This window comes from Mesoplodon bidens (assembly GCF_964165515.1).
Source record: "Mesoplodon bidens genome assembly, chromosome: 4".
Classification (NCBI taxonomy): Eukaryota; Metazoa; Chordata; class Mammalia; order Artiodactyla; family Ziphiidae; genus Mesoplodon; species Mesoplodon bidens.
Window position 1 is genome coordinate 43,942,107 of NC_138160.1, and position 24,612 is coordinate 43,966,718.

Genomic DNA, 24,612 nt, shown 5'->3' on the forward strand with positions numbered 1-24,612 from the left:
CAGATATATTCTGCTGCAAATAAAAAACAATTTACGTTTTTTAAAAGCATTCTCAAAGCAAATGTAAGTGGCCAAAGCCCAAAGCAAAACAACAAGGGCTGACAAATAAGGAGAAAGGTTTTACGTATTGTCTGAATGCTACTTTCCATTGCCTCTATGAAGCATGTTCTCAATTCTGAAAAGATGCATTTCTATCCTTCAATAAAACAAAATCCTGAAAACTCCCCAACTTCTTCGTAGTTTCCAAACATTACCTGAGAAGCAAAACATTGCAGCTGCAATAGATTACATAAGAAAAAAGAAAAGAGAACGTTAGCCAAGTACATACATGTTAAGCTCATTTATTATATAAATGAATAGTAATGTTGTTAGATAATGTCATCTAGTGTCTTCCCAAACCTCACTCTCCCAAAAGAGCACTAAAAATCCCATAGCAACACAAGCTTTTTCTGTCTGCTTACTCGATAGAGAACAGCATCACAAGAAAGTCAAGATCCAGGCACCTAGAAGTCATTACGTTACTGACCAGTAACCTGTTAGGAAATCAGCTGGTCCAGGTGAGGCTAGTGCCATTTTGGCACAGCAAAGTCACAAGACAGAGCAGGGCTTGCTCCTCAAACTAACGTACGGAGATCTTGTTCAAAATGGAGAGTTTATGGGTAGGGCCAATGCTGGGATGCAAGACTCTGCTTGTCTAACAAGCTCCCAGGTGATACCCAGCCTGCTGATCAGAGCAGAGAACCACACTTTCAATGGCAAAGGGAGAGAAATGAGAAGAAAAGTAATTTTGACCTCAAGTAGGAATACACTCAGGATTAAGTCAACAGTTTGGGTACTTTTTGAAGATAGTCACATCCAAGGGAATGATGATGATTTTCCTGTTTTCCATCTTCTCTTTTTATCACAAAACCTACTTAAAACAGAAAAATACTGTGTTTTATTTAAAAATCACTCTAATGCAGATTTCAATTCTTTGAATATGTAGCTAATAAAACCCATACGTTAGGCTTGTTTTGCTGTTCACAAATTCAACTTACTTCCTACCTCTCAATAAAAATATTTATTTGCTATTAGACGAAAATAGCTAAGGGTATCGTTCACATTTATTTTGAATGAAAACTTACACTTTACCACTTGATCCATGGGGTTTATCATTATATTTTAATCTGGAAAAAGTACTCACTAATATATCTATGAAACTTTTCTTTTCATATTTCAAAGGTGGCAATGTGGAATTCAAGAGTTCTAAGGAGAAGGTACAAAGCATCAATATGAAATAATCAGCTGATGACATGTTAATATGATTTAGTAGCCTTTTAACATTTAATATAAAGCACTGGTTGATTTATTAAAACCCAAGGATATGTGTCATCTTAATATATCCATTGCAAGACCTACATTCTAATTCAAAAACTGAGAAGAAAATCCAACGGGTAATTCAAAAAGCTGATGGATTTGTTCATAATTAATTCTCTAAACAAGCATTTAAAAGGGGAGGAGGGGAATAGAATGAAATGTCAAACATCTAAAACTTAAAGAGTATTGCTAGTCTGGTGCGTGCTAGGGAAAGGATGTTTGATTGTTTTTAAAATAAATTATGGTATACAAATATTTACCAATAAATAGTGGCAGGGAGTCACAGAAAGTGAAGAAAGGCTCTTTCATATCTTTGCAAACTTGCACCTCAGCCAAAACAGAGTCACACGTAGACTCAACTCATTCCGCCTCTCAGGAAAAAGAATGAGGCATCAAGTTAAATCTAAGGGGGAAAAAATCCTTTGCTTTTATTTCCACATTAAAACAGATAAAATTATATGGAATGCATGAATGCAACACAAGCTAAATCAGAAGTTTACATAAAAATTAGGTATCATGTTGTACAACTACATTTTCATTTTCTAATCAAAGAGGAAATGTTTCCTTAGCTTTAAACGCCCCAGACTGCCTTTATAATTTAACAAAACCCCAAAAATCAAACAGGTTATACTGAAACTAAGTCTAATAAAACACTGCTTGTATACTTTTTGTGTGTGTGTGTGGTACGCGGGCCTCTCACTGTTGTGGCCTCTCCCATTGAGGAGCACAGGCTCCGGATGCGCAGGCTCAGCGGCCATGGCTCACGGGCCCAGCTGCTCCGCAGCATGTGGGATCTTCCCGGACCGGGGCACGAACCCGTGTGCCCTGCATTGGCAGGCGGACTCTCAACTGCTGCGCCACCAGGGAAGCCCTGCTTGTATACTCTTAAGTCTCCAGCCTTTAATCATGTTGCTCCCTGGACGTGAGATATATTCCATCCCAATTCTACACATTCAAACCTTACTCATCCTCCAAAATGCCTCCTCTACTAGAAGTAGTATTACCACCCTCTGATTTCATGTAGCATTTTATCTTCACTCCTTTGAGGCATGTATCACTTTCTATCACCCACACAATCTCCAAACATGTCTTAGCTCCTATGTAGCGGGCACCACAAGAGCAACAGGCACACCTTGGTAGCTTTTACACTAACTAGGACTTATGAGTAATAGGTATTAGTTGAATTCCAGTAACTTCCTGGAATACGCTGAAGCAGTAGTTCTCATATCAGCAGCCAAAGCACCATCTGGGAACACTTTTTTAGAAATGCAAAGTCTTGAGCCCCACCCCAGACCCACTGAATCAGAAACTCTGAGGGTGAGGCCAGCAATCTGTTATTTTAACAAACTGTCCAAATAATTCCAATGTGGCTAAATGTGAGAAACCTAGGGGCAAAAAGAGTCAGGGTGGTATGGGGGTGAAGAAGCAGTCACAGCTACAACCTGAACTGTCAGGTACTGCTTGCTATTCAGAACAGAGGAGGTGGAAAGAGGTGCTGGCCTTGAAGTCACCTTCTATTAAATACACTAATACTAATGCTCTTAGAGTGAAGGATCTTTTAAAATCATCCTCTCTTTCATTCTATACATTGATATTTCCATACAGATATGACTAAAAAGAAGGTTGTTTAGTTTACTGATACATACATGCCTGAGAAATACAGATCAGCCTGAACAAATGAATCTTTTTGAAGGCATAAAGGCTTATCCAGTGATGTTTTACAATTAGGCTACACAGAAGCCATTCTCTCAAAGTATAAAGCAGGTTTTACCAGGTACTTAGTACCACAGCCAGTCAGTCTAGTTACAATGGTTTTTCACTATTACAGAAGGCACACCCTCAAACTTCAGCTTTATTTACCTGCATGTGGGCTGCATTACAAAAAGAAAAGGAGTGACTTCCCTGAGGGCACAGTGGTTAAGAATCCACCTGCCGGGCTTCCCTGGTGGCGCAGTGGTTGAGAGTCTGCCTGCCGATGCAGGGGACACGGGTTCGTGCCTCAGTTGGGGAGGATCCCACATGCCGCGCGGAGCGGCTGGGCCCGTGAGCCATGGCCGCTGAGCCTGCGCGTCCGGAGCCTGTGCTCCGCAACGGGAGAGGCCACAACAGTGAGAGGCCCGCGTACTACAAAAAAAAAAAAAAAAAGAATCCACCTGCCAATGCAGGGGACTGGGTTCCAGCCCCGGTCCGGGAAGATCCCACATGCCTCGGAGCAACTAAGCCCGTGTGCCACAACTACTGAGCCTGCACTCTAGAGCCCGTGAGCCACAACTACTGAGCCCGCGCGCCTAGAGCTCGTGCTCCACAACAAGAGAAGCCACTGCAGTGAGAAGCCCGCGCAGCACAAAGAAGAGTAGCCCCTGCTCACTGCAACTAGAGAAAGCCCGCGTGCAGCAACAAAGACCCAACGCAGCCATAAATAAATAAATAGAGAAAAGGAAAATTATTTCTCCCACGCGACCAAACATATTGCAATTAAACATCGAAGCTATATAAGCTGCCATAATCCAAACAGAACCAACTTTGAATATCTGATTCACAAAGCCAGAGATCAGTCACTAGGAATTGATCAGGAACACTGAGTTTATTCTTAAATAAATATAATTTAAATAAAAGCCAGAAAAAAAGTAAATCTCTCAAAGAAGCCAATAGTTTCTATACTGTATTATCATAAACAGACCAGCTCACTGTGCACAATCTTAAATTCACCCTACAGGGTGAATATCAGCTCTCACAGCCTGAGACGTCATGCGAGGTCATGGTCTCATATACAGGTGATATAAAGCAGTGGTTCTCAAAGTGTGGTCCCAAGATCAACACAGCAGCAGCATCTGGGAACTTGCTAGAAATACAAATTTTCAGACCCTACCCCAAAACTTCTGAATCAAACACTTGGAGATGAAGCCCCAGAAATCTGTTTTAACAAACCTTCCAGGTGATTCTAATGAACCACTAATGTGTGAGAGCCACTAATTCTCTAAAGAGAATCTCAACCTCCGAAGGGAGCTACAGGTCTGAACTATCTGGGATCGTCAGTAATTTTTTTTCAAAAACTGAGAGCAATGCTATTCTCATTGGCACAAGCACTGGCAGCTGGAAGTCCTACTGTTACAGTTATAAGCCCCTTTTATTTCATAGTAAATTCAAGGGTATTGATTTTAAACAATGAATAGGACTCTCTGGATATTACAATTATTCCATTCTAGTCCATTATGTTCTCACTTCTATGTTAGGACCCAATGGTCACCATAAATGAAGCCCAGTAAAAGTCCTGCAACATCAGTGACATCAGGCAGCACAAAAGTGTACACATGCGCAAGAAGGGAGGAGGGAGAAAGAGATAAAGAAATAAGAGAACAAATGGGGAAAAAATCAAGACCAAAAACCAAAGTTGCAAGAGGGTACTCTCATCCTAAGATGTAACTCTGACTCATTTATCGTCAACAAAAATGACTCATTCTGGGTGCCTATGTTCTCTTCTCTCCGTCAAACATTATAATTTGATAATTAAAAACTTACAGGCTGTGGAGATAAATAAAAGAGCAGATTACACCATACTCCTAATAAACTTAGAGACAATTCTAGACTGAAATGTTTTTGCATTATTGGCATCCTGACTTTAAAATTCAAGAGAAAAGGAATAGGACAGTCTGTATCCAACCAAACTATTTAAAATTCAAGAGAAAAGGAATAGGAAAGTCTGTATCCAACCAAACTATGCTCCACAATAGAACAGCAACACAAAGCCACAGTTATGTACCAATGTTATACAGCTCTGAAACCAGCTCTGAAACCAGCAACAACTAATTCATTCTGGAAACAGTGATGGAAATCACATTTTTCTCATAAGACACAGTCTTCTTAAAATTTCATTTCTATGTTTGATTTTCCTTTATCCTTGTAACAGAACCCCAAAACTTACTAACGGATGTTCTTCTTTGAAAACTATAGATAATAATTATTTGCGGGACTTCCCTGGTGGCACAGTGGTTAAGAATCGCCTGCCAATGCAGGGGACATGGATTCGAGCCCTGGTCCAGGAAGATATCACATGCCGCGGAGCAACTAATCCCGTGTGCCACAACTACTGAGTCTGCGCTCTAGAGCCCATGGGCCACAACTACTGAGGCCACAGGCCACTACTACTGAAGTCTGTGTGCCTAGAGCCCGGGCTCCGCAACAAGAGAAGCCACCACAATGAGAAGCCCGTGCATTTCAACAAAGAGTAGCCCCCGCTTGCCACAACTAGAGAAAGTCCGCGTGCAGCAACAAAGACCCAACAGAGCCAACAATAAATAAATAAATAAATAAATAAACAAACAAACAAATAAATAAAAAGAAAAAAGAGTGATGGGAAGTCTCTGAAGGGTTTAAAAAATTAAAAAAATAATTATTTGCAATATACATAGCTTTGCAATTTGAGTTATCCAGATATTCATACTGCTTTGGAAGAGATTGTTTTCCTGACCCTTACATAGGACTTTAAGTGGAAAACTGCTTGTGGGTTGATGTAGAAATGTGAAATGATGATGGGTAAAAAACCCAAGTTTACTTAAGTCAAAAATACAATGAGAGTCATAGTACACATTGGCCAATTTGGGTACACTAGGAAGAGATAGAGAGGATGACACATATGGACTGAAAAATGTAATTCTTTTAATACCATTTTAACTCAATTATATTACTTCAAATTTTGTCCAAATGGCTTGTATAAGAAAGAAAAATCTCTCAATAAGACAGGTCACAAAAAAAGTTTGAGTTAAGATTTATGTACCTGAACCAGAAAAACAATACATGTGTAAAGAATTTGTGTCCTTTAAGGAGCATTTACAAAAACATTTTCTGGAGTTTAGGTAAACACTCATCACCATAGTGACTTTCTTAAATTCCCTGGCTGAGAGAAAACATTCGAGTTTTCCTGTCTATTTTCTGTTGGTTAATGTAGGAAACATATTCTTAAAGACACAGGCATAGTGCTTGATGAAAAAGTACTGAACTAAGACTAGAATGGTGAAACCTATAAAGAAGCTCAACAAACTCTGAGCGGTACAAATATAAAGACAGAACCATAGCTAGACACATCACAGTAAAATTAACATAAGCAGTATGAGAGAAAATAATACATCACATGAAGGGGAACAAGAATACAACTAACAGATTATTTCTCATCAGAAACGACAGAAACCAGAAGACTGTGCAAAGACATATTCCAAAATTTGGAAAGGAAAATACCAAAGAATTTTATATCCAGCAAAATTATTCTTGAAAAATTAAAGCATAGAAAAGGTATTTCCAGACAAAAAAAAAAAAAAAAGCTGAGAATTTGTTGCTAGCAAACCTGAGCCACAAAAATACTAAAGAAGTTTCTTCAGCCTGAGAGAAATTACACCAGATGGTAACTGGATTTCCAAACCCTCCACTGTGCACTCTGGAAATCCAGTTCTATAAACAAAGAAACCTGTATTTTCCTGTATCTTTAAACTCTTCACTGAAGATTCACTACATCTCCTAATCACTAAAGAGACTTTCAGCTAATTTCTTCTATTAATTTCTTTAAACGTGACTGTTTAAAGCAAAAATTACAACACAATTTTTGAGTTTATAATGTATACAGATGTAATAAATATGACAATAATAAACCAAAGTGTGTGGAGGTTGGGGGCACAGAGCTATAATGTATACAAAGGGTTAATTTTGCCATAAGAAACTCAGCATTGGTTAGACGAACAAAGATGGCGGAGTAGAAGGATGTGCTCTCACTCCCTCTTGTGAGAACAGCAGAATCACAACTAGCTGCTGGACAATCATCGACAGGAAGACACTGGAACTCACCAAAAAAGACACCCCACATCCAAAGACAAAGGAGAAGCCACAGTGAGATGGTAGGAGGGGCACAATCACAGTAAAATCAAATCCCGTAACTGCTGGGTGGGTGACTCACAGACTGGAGAACACTTATACCACAGAAGTCTACCCACTGGAGTGAAGGTTCTGAGCCCCACGTCAGGCTTCCCAACCTGCGGGTCCGGCAACAGGAGGAGGAATTCCTAGAGAATCAGACTTTGAAGGCTACTGGGATTTGATGGCAGGACTTCTACAGAAATAGGGGAAACAGAGACTTCACTCTTGGAGGGCACACACAAAGTGGTATGCGCATCGGGACACAGGAAGGAGCAGTGACCCCAGGGGAGACTGAACCAGACCTACCTGCTAGTGTTGGAGGGTCTCCTGCGGAGGCGGAGGGTGGCTGTGGCTCACCGTGGGGACAAGGACACTGGCAGCAGAAGTTCTGGGAAGTACTCCTTGGCGTGAGACCTCCCAGAGTCCACCATTAGCCCCACCAAAGAGCCAAGGTAGGTTCCAGTGTTGGGTTGCCTCAGGCCAAACAACCAACAGGGAGGGAACCCAGCCCACCCATCAGCAGTCAAGAAGATTAAAGTTTTACTGAGCTCCGCCCACCAGAGCAACAGTCAGCTCTACCCACCACCAGTCCCTCCCATCAGGAAACTTACACAAAGCCTCTGAGATAGCCTCACCCACCACAGGGCAGACAGCAGAAGCAAGAAGACCTACAATCCTGCAGCCTGCGGAACAAAAACCACATTCACAGAAAGACAAGGTGAAAAGGTAGAGGGCTATGTACCAGATAAAGGAACAAGATAAAACTCCAGAAAAACAACTAAATGAAGTGGAGGTAAGCAACATTCCAGAAAAATAATTCAGAATAATGATAGCGAAGATGATCCAGGACCTCAGAAAAAGAATGGAGGCAAAGATCAAGAAGATGCAAGAAATGTTCAACAAAGATCTAGAAGAATTAAAGAACAAACAAACAGAGATGAACAATACAATAACTGAAATGAAAACTACACTAGAAGGAATCAATAGCAGAATAACAGAGGCAGAAGAACGGATAAGTGACCTGGAAAACAGAATGGTGGAATTCACTGCTGCAGAACAGAATAAAGAAAAAGGAATGAAAAGAAATGAAGACAGCCTAAGAGACCTCTGGGACAACATTAAATGCAACAACATTCACATTATAGGGGTCCCAGAAGGAGAAGAGAGAGAGAAAGGACCAAAGAAAATATCTGAAGAGATTATAGTCGAAAACTTCCCTAACATGGGAAAGGAAATAGCCACCCAAGTCCAGGAAGTGCAGAGGGTCTCATACAGGATAAACCCAAGGAGAAACACACCAAGACACATAGTAATCAAATTGGCAAAAATTAAAGACAAAGAAACATTATTAAAAGCAGCAAGGGAAAAATGACAAATAATATACAAGGTAACTCCCATAAGTTTAACAGCTGATTTCTCAGCAGAAACTCTACAAGCCAGAAGGGAGTGGCATGATATACTTAAAGTGATGAAAGGGAAAAAACTACAACCAATATTACTCTACCCGGCAAGGATCTCATTCAGATTCGATGGAGAAATCAAAAGCTTTACAGAGAAGCAAAACCTAAGAGAATTCAGCACCACCAAACCAGCTCTACAACAAATGCTAAAGGAACTTCTCTAAGTGGGAAACACAAGAGAAGAAAAGGACCTACAAAAACAAACTCAAAACAATTAAGAAGATGGTCATAGGAACATACATATCGATAATTACCCTAAACGTGAATGGATGAAATTTTCCAACCAAAACACACAGGCTTGATGAATGGATACAAAAACAACACCCATATATATGCCGTCTACAAGAGACCCACTTCAGACCTAGGGACACAGTCAGACTGAAAGTGAGGGGATGGAAAAAGATATTCCATGTAAATTGAAATCAAAAGAATGCTGGAGGAGCAATACTCATATCAGATAAAATAGACTTTAAAATAAAGAATGTTACAAGAGACAAGGAAGGACACTACATAATGATCAAGGGATCAATCCAAGAAGATATAACAATTATAAATATATATGCACCCAACATAGGAGCACCTCAATACATAAGGCAACTGCTAACAGCTATAAAAGAGGAAATCAACACTAACACAATAATAGTGGGGGACTTTAATACCTCACTTACACCAATGGACAGATCATCCAAAATGAAAATAAATAAGGAAACAGAACCTTCAAATGACACAATAGACCAGATAGATTTAATTGACATTTATAGGACATTCCATCCAAAAACAGCAGATTACTCTTTCTTCTCAAGTGCACACAGAACATTCTCCAGGATAGATCACATCTTGGGTCACAAATCAAGCCTCAGTAAATTTAAGAAAATTGAAATCATATCAAGCATCTTTTCTGAACACAACGCTATGAGATTAGAAATGAATTACATGGAAAAAATGTAAAAAACACAACACGTGGAGGCTAAACAATACGTTAATAAATAACCAAGAGATCACTGAAGAAATCAAGGAGGAAATCAAACAATACCTAGAGACAAATGACAATGAAAACATGATGATCCAAAACCTATGGGATGCAGCAAAAGCAGTTCTAAGAGGCAAGTTTATAGCTATACAAGCCTACCTCAAGAAACAAGAAAAATCTCAAATAAACAATCTAACCTTACATCTAAAGGAACTAGAGAAAGAAGAACAAACAAAACCCAAAGTTAGCAGAAGGAAAGAAATCTTAAAGATTAGAGCAGAAGTAAATGAAATAGAAACAAAGAAAACAATAGCAAAGATCAATAAAACTAAAAGTTGGTTCTTTGAGAAGATAAACAAAATTGATAAACCGTTAGCCAGACTCATCAAGAAAAAGAAGGAGGGGCTTCCCTGGTGGCACAGTGGTTGGGAGTCCGCCTGCCAATGCAGGGGACACGGGTTCGTGCCCTGGTCCCGGAGGATCCCACGTGCCGCGGAGCGGCTGGGCCCACGAGCCATGGCCACTGAGCCTGTGCATCCGGAGCCTGTGGTCCGCAACGGGAGAGGCCACAACAGTGAGAGGCCCGCGTACCGCAAAAAAAAAAAAAAGAGAGGACTCAAATCAATAAAATTAGAAATGAAAGAGGAGAAGTTAAAACAGACACCGCAGAAATAAAAAGCATCCTAAGAGACTAGTACAAGCAGCTCTATGCCAATAAAATGGAGAACCTGGAAGAAATGGACAAATTCTTAAAAAGGTATAACCTTCCAAGACTGAACCAGGAAAAAATAGAAAATATGAACAGACCAATCACAAGTAATGAAATGGAAACCGTGATTAAAAATCTTCCAACAGGGCTTCCCCGGTGGCGCAGTGGTTGAGAGTCCACCTGCCGATGCAGGGGATACGGGTTCATGCCCCAGTCCGGGAGGATCCCACGTGCCGCAGAGCAGCTGAGACCGTGAGCCATGGCCGCTGGGCCGGTGCGTCCGGAGCCTGTGCTCCACAACAGGAGAGGCCACAACGGTGAGAGGCCCCCATACCGCAAAAAAAAAAAAAAAAAAAAAAAAATCTTCCAACAAACAAAAGTGCAGGACCAGATGGCTTCACAGGTGAATTCTATCAAACATTTAGAGAAGAGCTAACACCCATCCTTCTCAAACTCTTCCAAAAATTTGCAGAGAAAGGAACACTCCCAAACTCATTCTATGAGGCCACCATCACCCTGATACCAAAACCAGACAAAGATACTACAAAAAAAGAAAATTACAGACCAATATCACTGATGAATATAGATGCAAAAATCCTCAACAAAATACTAGCAAACAGAATCCAACAACACATTAAAAGGATCATACACCATGATCAAGTGGGATTTATCCCAGGGATGGAGGGATTCTTCAATATGCGCAAATTAATCAATGTGATACACCATATTAACAAATTGAAGAAGAAAAACCATATGATCATCTCAATAGATGCAGAAAAAGCTTTTGAAAAATTCAACACCCATTTATGATAAAAACTCTCCAGAAAGTGGGCAAGGAGGGAACCTACCTCAACATAATAAAGGCTATATATGACAAACCCACAGCCAACATCATTCTCCATGGAGAAAAACTGAAAGCATTTCCTCTAAGATCAGGAACAAGACAAGGATGTCCACTCTCACCACTATTATTCAACATAATTTTAAGGCCTAGCCATGGCAATCAGAGAAGAAAAGGAAATAAAATGAATACAAATTGGAAAAGAAGAAGTAAAACTGTCACTGTTTGCAGATGACATGATACTATACATAGAGAATCCTACAGATCCCACCAATAAACTACTAGAGACAACCAATGAATTTGGTAAGGTTGCAGGATACAAAATTAATGCACAGAAATCTCTTGCATTCCTATACACTAATGAAGAAAAGTCTGAAAGAGAAATTAAGGAAACACTCCCATTTACCACTGCAACAAAAAGAATAAAACACCCAGGAATAAACCTACCTAGGGAGACAAAAGACCTGTATGCAGAAAACTATAAGACACTGATGAAAGAAATTAAAGATGATACCAACAGATGGAGAGATGTACCATGTTCTTGCATTGGAAGAATCAACACTGTGAAAATGACTATATTACCCAAAGCAATCTACAGATTCAATGCAATCCCTATCAAATTACCAATGGCATTTTTTAGGGAACTAGAACAAAAAATCTTAAAATTTGTATGGAAACACAAAAGACCCCGAATAGCCAAAGCAGTCTTGAGGGAAAAAAATGGAGCTGGAGGAATCAGACTCCCTGACTTCAGACTATAACATAAAGCTACAGTAGTCAAGACAATATGGTACTGGCACAAAAACAAAAACATAGATCAATGGAAGAAGATAGAAAGTCCAGAGATAAACCCATGCACCTATGGTCAACTAATCTATGACAAAGGAGGCAAGGATATACAATGGAGAAAAGACAGTCTCTTCAATAAGTGGTGCTGGGAAAACTGGACAGCTACATGTAAAAGAATGAAATTAGAACATTCTCTAACACCATACACAAAAATAAACTCAAAATGGTTTCGAGACCTAAATGTAAGACCAGGGACTATAAAACTCTTAGAGGAAAACATAGGAAGAACACTCTTTGACATAAATCACAGCAAGATATTTTTTGATCCACCTCCTAGAGTAATGGAAATAAAAACAAAAATAAACAAATGGGACCTAATGAAACTTAAAAGCTTTTGCACAGCAAAGGAAACTGTAAACAAGACGAAAAGACAACCCTCAGAATGGGAGAAAATATTTGCAAACAAATCAATGGACAAAAGATTAATTTGCAAAATATATAAACAGCTCATGCAGCTCAATATTAAAGAAATAAACAACCCAATCCAAAAATGGGCAGAAGACCTAAATAGACATTTCTCCAAAGAAGACATACAGATGGCCAAGAAGTACATGAAATGCAAATTAAAACTACAATGAGGTATCGCCTCACACCAGTTAGAATGGGCATCATCAGAAAATCTACAAACAACAAATGCTGCAGAGGGTGTGGAGAAAAGGGAACCCTCTTGCACTGTTGGTGGGAATGTAAATTGATACAGCCACTATGGAGAACACTATGGAGGTTCCTTAAAAAACTAAAAATAGAATTACCATATGATCCAGCAATCCCACTACTGGGCATATACCCAGAGAAAACCATAATTCAAAAAGACACATGCACCCCAATGTTCATGGCAGCACTATTTACAATAGCCAGGTCATGGAAGCAACCTAAATGCCCATCGACAGATGAATGGATAAAGAAGTTGTGGTACATGTACACAATGGAACATTACTCAGCCATAAAAAGGAACGAAATTGAGTCATTTGTTGAGATGTGGATGGATCTAGAGACTGTCATACAGAGTGAAGTAAGTCAGAAAGAGAAAAACAGGGCTTCCCTAGTGGCACAGTGGTTGAGAGTCCGCCTGCCAATGCAGGGGACACGGGTTCGTGCCCCGGTCTGGGAAGATCCCACATGCCGCGGAGCAGCTGGGCCCGTGAGACATGGCCGCTGAGCCTGCGCGTCCAGAGCCTGTGCTCCGCAATGGGAGAAGCCACAACAGTGAGAGGCCCACGTACGGCAAAAAAAAAAAAAAAAAAAGAGAGAGAAAAACAAATATCATATATTAACGCATTTATGTGGAACCTAGAATAATGGTACAGATGAACCGGTGTTCAGGGCGGAAGTTGAGACACAGATGTAGAGAACATATGGACATTCTCAAACGTGTGGACACCAAGGGGGGAAAGCCACGGTGGGGTGGGGATGGTGGTGTGCTGTATTGGGTGATTGGGATTGACATGTATACACTGATGTGTATAAAATTGATGACTAATAAGAACCTGCTGTATAAATAAATAAATAAAATTTAAAAATTAAAAAAAAAAGTCAGCATTAACTTGAAGTAAATTATGACAAAAAGATGTAATCACTAGAGAAACACCAAAAAATAACCAAAAAATTAGACTAAATGTCAGTAGAATACTTAAAATTTACACTAAAAAAATTTGTGTAATACAAAAGAAAGCAGTATAAGAACAGAAATCAAGAGATGAAAAAAAAGAAATTACACCTGAAACTAATATGATGTTATTATACATTACATGTCAATTATTCCTCAATTTTAAAAAAAGATAGCAAGATGAGACAAATAGAAAACACAGAGCAAAATGGCAGACCTAAATCCACAATGGATAATTACATTAAATGTGAATTAATTAAACACTCTAATCAAAGAGCAGGGATTTTTTACACTAGATTAAAAAGTATAAACAAGATCTGACCTACATACTTTAAATATCCAACAAACGTACTTTATATTCAAATGAACCAAAAGTTTTACTTATGGAAAATATATACTATCCAAGCAATGAAACATGAGAGTACAAGAGTGGCTATATATTATTATCAGACAAAATAGACTTAAGGTAAAGGATATTTCTAGAAACAAAGAGAGACAGTTCATATATACACTAATATGTATAAAATGGATAACTAATAAGAACGTGCTGTATAAAAAAATAAATAAAATTCAAAAATTCATAAAAAAGAAAGACAGTTCATACAGAAAAGGGTACCTACAGCTGGAAAAAAGAACATTTAGAAATGTTATACAACAAAGAGCAGAATCACAAAATAAATGAAACAAAAGCTAACAGAAAGGAAAGAACAAAAACGATCAATAGTTAATAGAGATTTCAAACTCCTAAGAATAACTGACAAAACATCTCTGTAGAAAATTCATACAGATATAGATTTGAATAACACTATCAATCAACTTGACCAACTTTACATCTATAGAACATTCCACCCCCAAAACAGCAGAATACACATTCTCTTCAAATGCACACGGTATATTCTCAAGGACAGATCATACGCTGGGCAATGAAACGAACCTCAAAAAATTTAAAAGCATTCTAATCATACAAAGTATGTTCTACGATTATAATGTAATTTAACCAGAAACAAATTACAGAAAGATAAATAACTTGTAGATCAAAGAGGAAAACACAAGGGAAATTAGAAAATATTTTTAGTTAAATGAAAATGAAGATACAATATATCAAAATTTGTGACATAGCTAATGATCTAGGTTTCTACCTTAGGAAACTACAAAAAAGAGCAAATAAAACTGAAAGCAAGCAGAAGAAAGTAAATAAAATAGCAGAAATAAAGGAAATTGAATACAGAAAAACAATAAAGTCAGTGACCCCAAAAGAAACCAATGAAACTAATAAAAAGATTAATAAACTTGAAAGTTTCATGCCAGACCACTCCAGAAAAAGAGATTAAGACACAAATTATCAATGGCAGGAATGTAAGAGGCGTTTGCTCTACACTTCTTACAAACAAGAAAAGGACAGTAGGAGACACTGTGAACAACTTGATGTCAATAAATTTGATATTTAGATAAGTGGACAAATCCTTAAAAGGCAAATGACGAAAGCTCATATAAGAAAGAGATAACCAGGACTTCCCTGGTGGCGCAGTGGTTAAGAATCCGCCTGCCAATGCAGGGGACATGGGTTCAAGCCCTGGTCTGGGAAGATCCCACATACCGCAGAGCAACTAAGCCCGTGCGCCACAACTACTGAGCCTGTGCTCTAGAGCTCGTGAGCCACAACTACTGAGCCCGCGTGCCACAACTACTGAAGCCTGGGCGCCTAGAGCTGTGCTCTGCAACAAGAGAAGCCATCACAATGAGAAGCCCATGCACCACAATGAACAGCAGCCCCCGCTCACCACAACTAGAGAAAGCCTGCGCACAGCAACAAACACCCAATGCAGCCAAAAACAAATAAATTAAATAAATAAATTTTTTTAAAAAAGAAAGCGATAACCTGATAATCCTACATCATTTTTCTTTCTTTTTTTTTTTTTTTTTTTTTTTGCGGTATGCAGGCATCTCACTGTTGTGGCCTCTCCCGTTGCGGAGCACAGGCTCTGGACACGCAGGCTCAGCAGCCATGGCTCACGGGCCTAGCCACTCCGCGGCATGTGGGATCTTCCCAGACTGGGGCATGAACCCATGTCCCCTGCATCGGCAGGCAGACTCTCAACCACTGCGCCACCAGGGAAGCCCCCTACATCCATTTTTAAAAAAAACATTCCTACAAAGAAAACTCCAAGTCTAAATGTATTTACTGGCAAATTCTATCAAACCTTAATACCAAACATTGATACCAAATCTAGGCAACAACTTTACAAGAAAACTATAGACAAATAACATTCATGAACACAGAAGTAAAAATCATTAACAAAACATTAGCAAATTGAATCCACTTAATATAAAAAGATTTTATATACCATGACCAAGTGGAGTTTATTCCCAGGAATGAAAAGCTGCTTTAATATTCCAAAATTAAAGGGATACATTGTATTGAGAGAATAAAGAAGAAAAACAATATGACCTTCTCAACAGCCATAGAAAAAGCATCTGACGAACCATACACTTTCAACAAAAATCTAATAAAGGACATCTACAGAAAACACATAGGTAATATATTTAATGGTGAAACACTGAGTGCTTTCTACCTAAGGTCAAGAATAAGACAAGCATATCTGCTCTCCCCACTTCTTTCAACATTGTATTAGCAGTCTTAGCCAGTATAATATAGCAAGGAAAAGAAATAAAAGGCAATATAGAAGGGAAAAAAAGAAGTATAACTCTCTTTATTCACAGACAGTATGAAGAGGAACAGAGAAAATCTTGAAGAACCTATAAAAGAAGTTACTCCAACTAATAACATTACATTAACAAGGTTATAGGATAAAAGGCCAAATAAAACCATATAAAAAAGCCAACTTTTTGTTTGTTTTCTTTCTAAACATAAGAACTAGAAATTAATTTAAAAATTTTTAAAAACCCTTTCGTAATAGCATCAAGAAATATTAAAACCTCAGTGATATATTTAACAAAATGTGTGCATGACATGGACACCAAAATCTAAAAACTATTGCTAAGAGAAACTAAAGAACATCAAATAAATGTAAAGATATACCATACTCATGGATTAGAGGACTTAATATCAAAATGGCAGTTCTTCACAAACTGATCAACAAATTAGAAGCAATCTCTATCAAAATAAGCTTTCTCTTCTCCAGCCAAGCCACTAATTATCCCTTCCAACCCAACTCCTCCACTGTACAATTCTGGAATTCCAATTCTATGGTTAAAATCCTCTGTATTTCCCTGTGTCTTCAAACTCTTTACTGAAACTTCACATCTCCTAGTCATTAAATTAAAGAGCCTTTCCCTAGGACACTGCCTAGTCCTGTATTACTATCAAAGCAGAGAATGAGATATCTACATCCCACACCTTAAGAGTCCAGTGTTGGTCTTGATTATCTTCATCACTCCTCAAAGCCATTTCTGGACCATTGTTTCCCTCTTATAAAAAATGCTTGCTTACCTAAGCTCAAATCAACAATACCACCTTCCGCTATCTACTTCTCAACCAGTTAGCACTTAAGTCACTTTCCCCCCTTCATTAAAACTTTACACGCATATCAGTCCTCATATCATCACCTCAGAGCTTGCCATTCAACAGCCTGTCTATTCTCTGGCCTTGTTATCAACAGGGAGGTTCTATTCCATTGGCAACATTTGTTTAATGTAAGTCTTCCCTGCTAGACTAAGTTCCATGAATATAGAAACCAGAGCTGTCTTGTTCACTGCTGAATGCCAAGCACATAGCATAATGCATACTCTTAAATAAGGTGTTTTTTCATCCCCACTAAATGCAAATACCGAGGGGTACTAGCAGGCCTCTGTGACTTACAAAAGAACTAACAAGGACAATAAAGTGTCTGGAAATCATATATTAAAAAAAAAATCAGAGGATGTTTTTCTGAGAGAAAGTATTTGTTGGATGAATAAATAAAGGAAAATGGTAACAGCTATCTTAAAATACAAGAAGGTCAAACATATAGAAAAGGAAAGATTGACAATTCTGAGACTTGGGATGAGGAACTGGCTCTGCTACTAATTAGTGGCCTTATTCAATGTTACTGGCCCTTTGTCTGCTCATCTATAAATTAAAGGCATTAGACCTTCTGGGTTCCAAACACTCTCTTTCATTCATGTCTAACAGTGCTCCTGATGTAGAAAGTAGCCCAACAAGTGTGTTATAAGAAAGCAACCTGAGGACCTAGAGCTATCAAAATATGAATGAAGTTACATTACAAAAAATATACTCTAAGCATACTAAGAGATCTAGCAGAGCTTCATACCTGGTTGGACTAGATCAGAAGTAAGCAAACTATAACCCACAGGGCAGCCACTGTTTATGTAATAAAGTTTCACTGGGACACAGCTACACCCATCTGTTCAAGGACTGTCTGTGACTGCTTTTTCCTGCTACAAAGGCAGAGTTGGATACTAGTCAACATATGGCCCACAAAGCCTAAAATATTTATTATCTGGCACCTTAAGAAAAAGTTTGCTGACCCTGGTCTGTATGATCTAAAAGGTTCATTTTATATTATTATACACTGAAGATGAAAAGAGTTGCATTAAAATGCTCTTAAATAGAGTATAGGGATAAAACAGGAAAAAAGAGTAAGTAGAGAAAATAGATCAAGCATGATCTCAGTTCATCTCCTGGTGATTACACTAGCTTCTCTCTCTCTGAGTTAGTGGATGGCTCATCTTCCAATCACTGAAACCTTCTATTCCAAGAATATACAAGATAAAACAAGCATTAAAAATTTAACACGCACCTGCCCTCCTTCACTTTTTGTGCATTCCCTCGACATATGAAGTTTTCAATGTAGCCATCACTGCAGTTGATTTTTGACCAGTCTGGGTCACAAACATCCAAGAAGTGAGGCCGCAGTCTGCCTATCGAATACTTGGCAATGTCAGTCAGGGACTGACTAGCAGCTGCACCAAATAAAAATGTTCCGATGGCTTTGTAAATAGTGGCTATGTAGTTATTCCTGATAAAGGAATTCGAGTGCAAAAGGTTAAAGTAAACAGATAGGGTTTCTCCAACAATCATCTGAAAGAAAAAAACAGAAAAATAATGTTAAAGCAGCAACCAGGCACTTTAAACAAAGTAAAGAATAGAAAAGAAAATGGTAAATCACAATAAAATATTTGTTTTAAAAATACCTCCCCCTTTTTTCCTTTTCAAATGGAGAACAGGATATCTAATTCTAGACCACAAAAAAAGGTGTCAGATCAATTGATACTTTGCTTACAGAGCAATGGCAAAGCCAAAATAATTTCAAAGTCTACCTTGAAACAATAAAACCTTATTTCTTTACTTGTATTCAAATAAACTGAGCCTTAATGTAGACAATGATGTATCATGGAGGATAAAAACCATGGTTTTTCAAAGAATACAAACTTCCCAATTAGAATATCCCTTACATAAGTACTTTTATCTGACAGAGTCTGCCTTTGTATCAAACATTCCTTTGAATCAAAAATATTCATCATGTTAAAAAGGGTAAAACAGTCCCACAGAGAGGAAAAAGCCAATATAATAAAAGCAGGGATCAAACACAGAGGCCAAAGGGTACAGAGGGCAGAGATCAGCTGTCAAGGCCTCCCAGTCCTGCCTCTCCCGGAGACATTTAGGGCTGGCTTCCTTAACAAGTCTCATTAAAAGACCAAACACACACTTGATGCTCTCCTTCTCCAAGACAACATTTCAAGTGATTCCTTCCTCTTTAATTTTCACTGACTTCTGTAAAATGGGAGTCAGAGGCTTCCCAGATTCTATTAGAGTGTGTGTGTGAGCACGCACCAGTGTAATTAGTTTAAAGGCATAAAAAGGTTTTCAAATACTTCCCAAGTTCACAGGCCAATATCCTGAGAAATTTGAAAAAATACTGAATGGCAACATTACAAAAAATTACAATTGCTGATAAAATAAGCCACACTCTAGCTACCTGAGACCAAAATAAACACTTAAAAAATTCTGCTTGCTAATTTATGTTGGGGGTGGATATGAATCACAAAGTTTCACTGCTTCGCCTTAAATTCACATAAACAATTTTACAAAGCATTCAAACATTTCTATTAGTGACGACTAATTATCTTCAGGGTGAGCCTTACCACAGATGAAATAAATGGTTGCCTCCTGAAAGGGATTTCAAGAACCTGATATCAAAATTTTTTTCCTCATCTGGCTCAAAGCCTCCTAGAATTCCATAATTAGAATGTTATAACTCTGACAACTAGACTATGAACTCTACAAAAGCAAGAATGAATTTTTAGTTGAATGGAAAGCTAGTACCACCATACTGACCTAAAACAGAGCTGGTGGTCAGTAAATTTCAATTCAAGGTGCTGCCTCTTGGGTAAAAGGTAAACACCCTTAACTTAAACATATTAAACCCCATAGAAATATATTCCTCATTATAATCCTTAATGTGAATGACTTAATCAAACTTTTGCTGAGAACAGGCCTCACAGGAGAGGAAAACCACACGCACTTCTGGGGATACCATACCTCCCCAACTGTGCTTAGGGTTCTCCCCGGCGATTGCCCTAGAGACCTTGAATTAAAGTATATTACAGTCTCCTCAGGCTGTTAAGGTGTTCCAGCAACTGCCTTGATAGATTAGCAGCAAGAAAGGATATCTCTAATGTTTTGTTATGGAGTTGATCTTTGATAATTTGAAATATGTACCAAATATATTAGTCAACCACAATTTGAGCAGTCAAAACTTCCACCTCTCAGCGGTCAGCTCTTCTTGTGTAAGCACTCAACTACTTTCCAAAAACAAGTACTGGTCTCTGTGAGTCTTCCTAGTCATAATGATCATTGTTTAGGACCACCCAAACCCTGGTTCCTGCCACTGATGACCAAAAATCAGTTCACTAGGAACATTCAGAGCACTGGGCACAGATTAAAAGTTGATCTACAGGGCTTCCCTAGTGGCACAGTGGTTGAGAGTCCGCCTGCCGACGCAGGGGACACGGGTTCATGCCCCGGTCCGGGAGGATCCCGCGTGCCGCAGAGCGGCTGGGCCCGTGAGCCATGGCCGCTGAGCCTGTGCTCCGCAACGGGAGAGGCCGCAACGGTGAGAGGCCCGCGTGCCACAAAAAAGGAAAAAAAAAAAAAAAAAGTTTATCTACAGAAGTGGTACATGCTGAAACTTAACCCTTAATTCTGGGAAAGGGTGTGGGGGGCTCTAAAGCCAACAAATGCTAGGTCGACATACATCATTTTTTTATTATATAAAAAATAGACAATAGAGATGTTCTACGTTAATTCTTCTAACTTAAATGCAGGGATGTGTCTGTGCATTGCACTACACATGCAAGACATATTTTCATTTCATTTTAATACCTTATCTTGCCCTTTGAGCCATTTATACCAACTCAGCCTCTGGTGAAGTCCACGCTTAAATTAACTAATCTTAGAGCTGAGATTACTGGTCACGCATTATTTACTACTCCAAATAAAGACAGGATAAATTATTAAAGAACTAAAGATGATGTTTGGGGAGTAAAACAGAATACTTTGAAGATCAAAGCTAATAATTATCTAAATCAGCATGATTCAACCATTTAAAACCTATGTACCAGAGTATTTTCTCACCATCTTCTTTATATCTCCACCAACCAAGATAATTTTATACATCTCTACACTGTCACTACAGTTATGTGTCTTCCACTCAGGACCCACCTTCCCAAAGAACAGTCTAAAATCACTGGCGTACTTCCACTCCTTCCTAAATATCTCTGAATACCTCCATTCCCTTTATTCTACTGAATATCTCTCCAAAAAAGTCAAAATGGTCTCATCAGATCAAACAGATTTTTATCAACCCAAATCTTAACTTCTCAGTAGTATAAGACATCACTGACTATTTTGTCCTTATTGAAATTCTCCCTTGGCTTCTGAGAAACTATATTAATTCTGATTCTCTACCGGGCCCCCTCAATCACTCATATATGTGTGGGTCATTTGCAAGTCAAATCAAAGGCCTGGTATGAAATCCCAATCATAGTCCTGATTTTTTTTTAAAGAAATAATTTACTTTCTAGAAATTAAATTAAACATATACAAGTCTAACCAAGTGCTGCCTGAAAGAAGCTGAGTTAATGAATAAACTGAAATTATTTTAAATTAGTACATAATACCACTGCCCTAAGCAGTGTTTGTCTTTGTTGATACAGTTGATATGAAAAAAGTACTTTTACAGCACCTTTAAACAGTCTGCTCTTTTTTAAGAAAACTACACTCAACTTACTTGCTGTTTTATAAAGATAACTTTCTCACAGGTGATGGTGAAATAATCAAAACTTCCAAGCTAATAAAATACAAATAACAAGTTTTTGCTAACTGAGTGTCTGTCAGGGTCTGCACTAGCTGTGCAGGCTACACAGCACCCTGTCCTGTTGCAGGCCTCTGGTCTGTAGCAGATTTCTGTAGTTTTGCTTATGCAGCATCCTTCTTACTGAGACACATAGAAAAGTAGAATTGAAAGACAAGTACATTTGTAGCACTGTTTGAGTACTTGAATCCTGTCTGAAATCAGCTACTATTTGCAGAAGAGTCCTACTAAAATTTTTATATTTAAAGAGCTATTCTCTCAGAAACACATACTTTATTTTAGTTATTTATTTATTTATTTATTTAGGCTGCATCGGGTCTTCGTTGCTGTGTGCCAGCTTTCGCTAGTGTGGCGAGCGGGGGCTACTCTTCGTTGTGGTGCGTGGGCTTCTCATTGCAGTGGCTTCTCTTGTTGCAGAGCACAGGCTCTAGGCACGCGGGCTTCAGTAGTTGTGGCACTCGGGCTCAGTAGCTGTGGCTCGCGGGCTCTAGAGCGCAGGCTCAGTAGTTGTGGCGCACGGGCTTAGTTGCTCCACAGCATGTGGGATCTTCTTGGAGCAGGGCTCGAACCCGTATCGCCTGCACTGGCAGGTGGATTCTTAACCACTGCACCACTAGGGAAGTCCCAGAAACATATACTTTCAAAAGAAGACCCTGAGGCTCATACTCCCTCTTTAACGGAAGGATCACAGGCTCGGCTTTCTTTCTTTTAATAGTAAAAACTCAGTGTAAAGATCTGTCTAGATTAAACAAACCACTGATTTCTTAAAACTTCACTATATTGTAGGAGAGTCACCAACATTACGGCAAAATCTCTCAAGTTTCATTCTAGCACCTAGGACGTGCCAGGGTCCATGGCAACAGTGAGGATACCAAGATGAACAAGGCACCACCTCTACCTTCAAGGAGCTCAGAGTCTTGAGAAACAAACATTTGTATAGCAGAGGTTTTCTTTTATTAATTATACACCACAAATTATGAGTTGATTAACTTTTAGTGCTAACAAGGAGCTGTGATCATTCTGCAATAAGACATTAAATTTCTAAATCAAGAAGATTTGTTTTGTTTTTTAATAAACTCCAGAACAGACAAGCTAGATATGCTATTATCTTTTTGGCCTGTCTCCTGGATGAGACCATATTTTCTGCCTGTAACATAAATCTTATTTCTAAAGTTACAAGTTATGGAGCTTAAAACTAATTAAAGTCATAGAATCTGAGTCAAGCGATTATAAAAATCATGTAGTCTAATGACTTGATATCTTCTCCCCAGAGCCCATTCTCTAAGCATTCCCACCTGAAATCCTAGAAAACAATAATTACTACAGTGTTTTAGTACCAGTAAAAATTCTTTGTCGTGTTAACTTCTAATTATATATAGAATTCAGGCTCTTCTCTCCTATTTCTGCCGTTATCTAAAAATTCTTTAAAGTAAACTAAACATGGGTTAAATGAAGTCTTAACACCTGTTAAGATTTTTTTAGAACTCAGTAACTAGAAAGTCAGTTCATACGCACAGCCTCAATAAATTATAAAATAACATCCTAGGTAAAAAGTATGCTAGAAATACATTGATATAATAGTCATCTATTGCATTATTACTGAAACAATAGCAAATTGGAGCGCTAAAAAAAATCAAAGTGACTTAGAAAGGTTAGCATAAAACCTACACACGTTCAGTAAGGTTCTTCTGATTATACATTGTTGCTCTTCTGGCTCCACTTAAAATAGCTGAGATTATTTTGATCAAATAACATTAAAGGTTAAAAAAAACACATTGTTTTAGAAGGTTATACATTCAATCATTAATAGGTTAACACAAAACTAAGCCAATTGCCCGAAAGTGATAAACTTGGAAAAGTGGATTTAACTTACAACGATAATACTGAATGGAATGATTATTCCACCTAATAACGGATAAGGTATGGTGTCTTCTTTGTAAGGGTACTTGATGGACTCATCATTACAGAATAATCCTCGTTGGAAAGGGGTATGCCTTGAAGTAAGAATTGCAAAAGGCAATCCAGCTAGCAAAAGGAATAAATGAAAATATCATTAAAAAGGAATATCAAAACTAATTAATGGCGATAATTATCCCAGAGACCATGTTTAAAAATACATTTGCCACGAAAATAATAGAGCACATGGAAAAAGGAAATGCAGCAACGCATGCAACAGAAGTTAGAAAAATTATAGTTTAGGGTACAGATCTTTTTTCTACAGGAAACAATACCTCCAAATCCTCTATCAACGAATTTAACCAAGAGCAACTTCTTCCCTTTGTTTCTGCACAGATACACTAAACTGATTTTAGGGGAAAAAAATCTCTTCTCATGCTCTTGTTGTCATTTAATCATAGGGTTTTCAACACTATTTTCAAACCACTTTGTCAGGAGCTTTACTTCCAAAAGGTTGAAAACAGCATTTTGACATTCCCCATTTTATCTTGATATTACTACCACATTTGGACAGGTCACAGTCACTGGCTAAGCTATCAGAGTATCTAAATAAAGTTTATCCACTCATTTCTGTACTGCCTACAGCAAGTTTAGAGCTGCTATGAAAAGGAGTCTAAACTTAAACCAA

At 38.4% G+C, this 24,612-nt stretch overlaps 1 protein-coding gene across 2 annotated transcripts in view; it reads right to left on the reverse strand.

Moving 5' to 3' along the window:
- Window positions 1–24,612, reverse strand: part of PLPP1 (phospholipid phosphatase 1) — a 116,839-nt gene that overhangs the window by 24,548 nt on the left and 67,679 nt on the right. Inside the window, exons 2-3 of one of the 2 annotated variants that reach the window (XM_081231527.1) lie at window positions 23,902–24,053; window positions 18,453–18,733 (exon numbers count right to left, since the gene is read on the reverse strand). In XM_081231527.1, the coding sequence (XP_081087653.1) occupies window positions 18,453–18,733; window positions 23,902–24,053 (433 nt within the window). The remainder of the gene's footprint in view (window positions 1–18,452; window positions 18,734–23,901; window positions 24,054–24,612) is intronic. The other variant, XM_081231526.1, reaches the window with a different exon arrangement.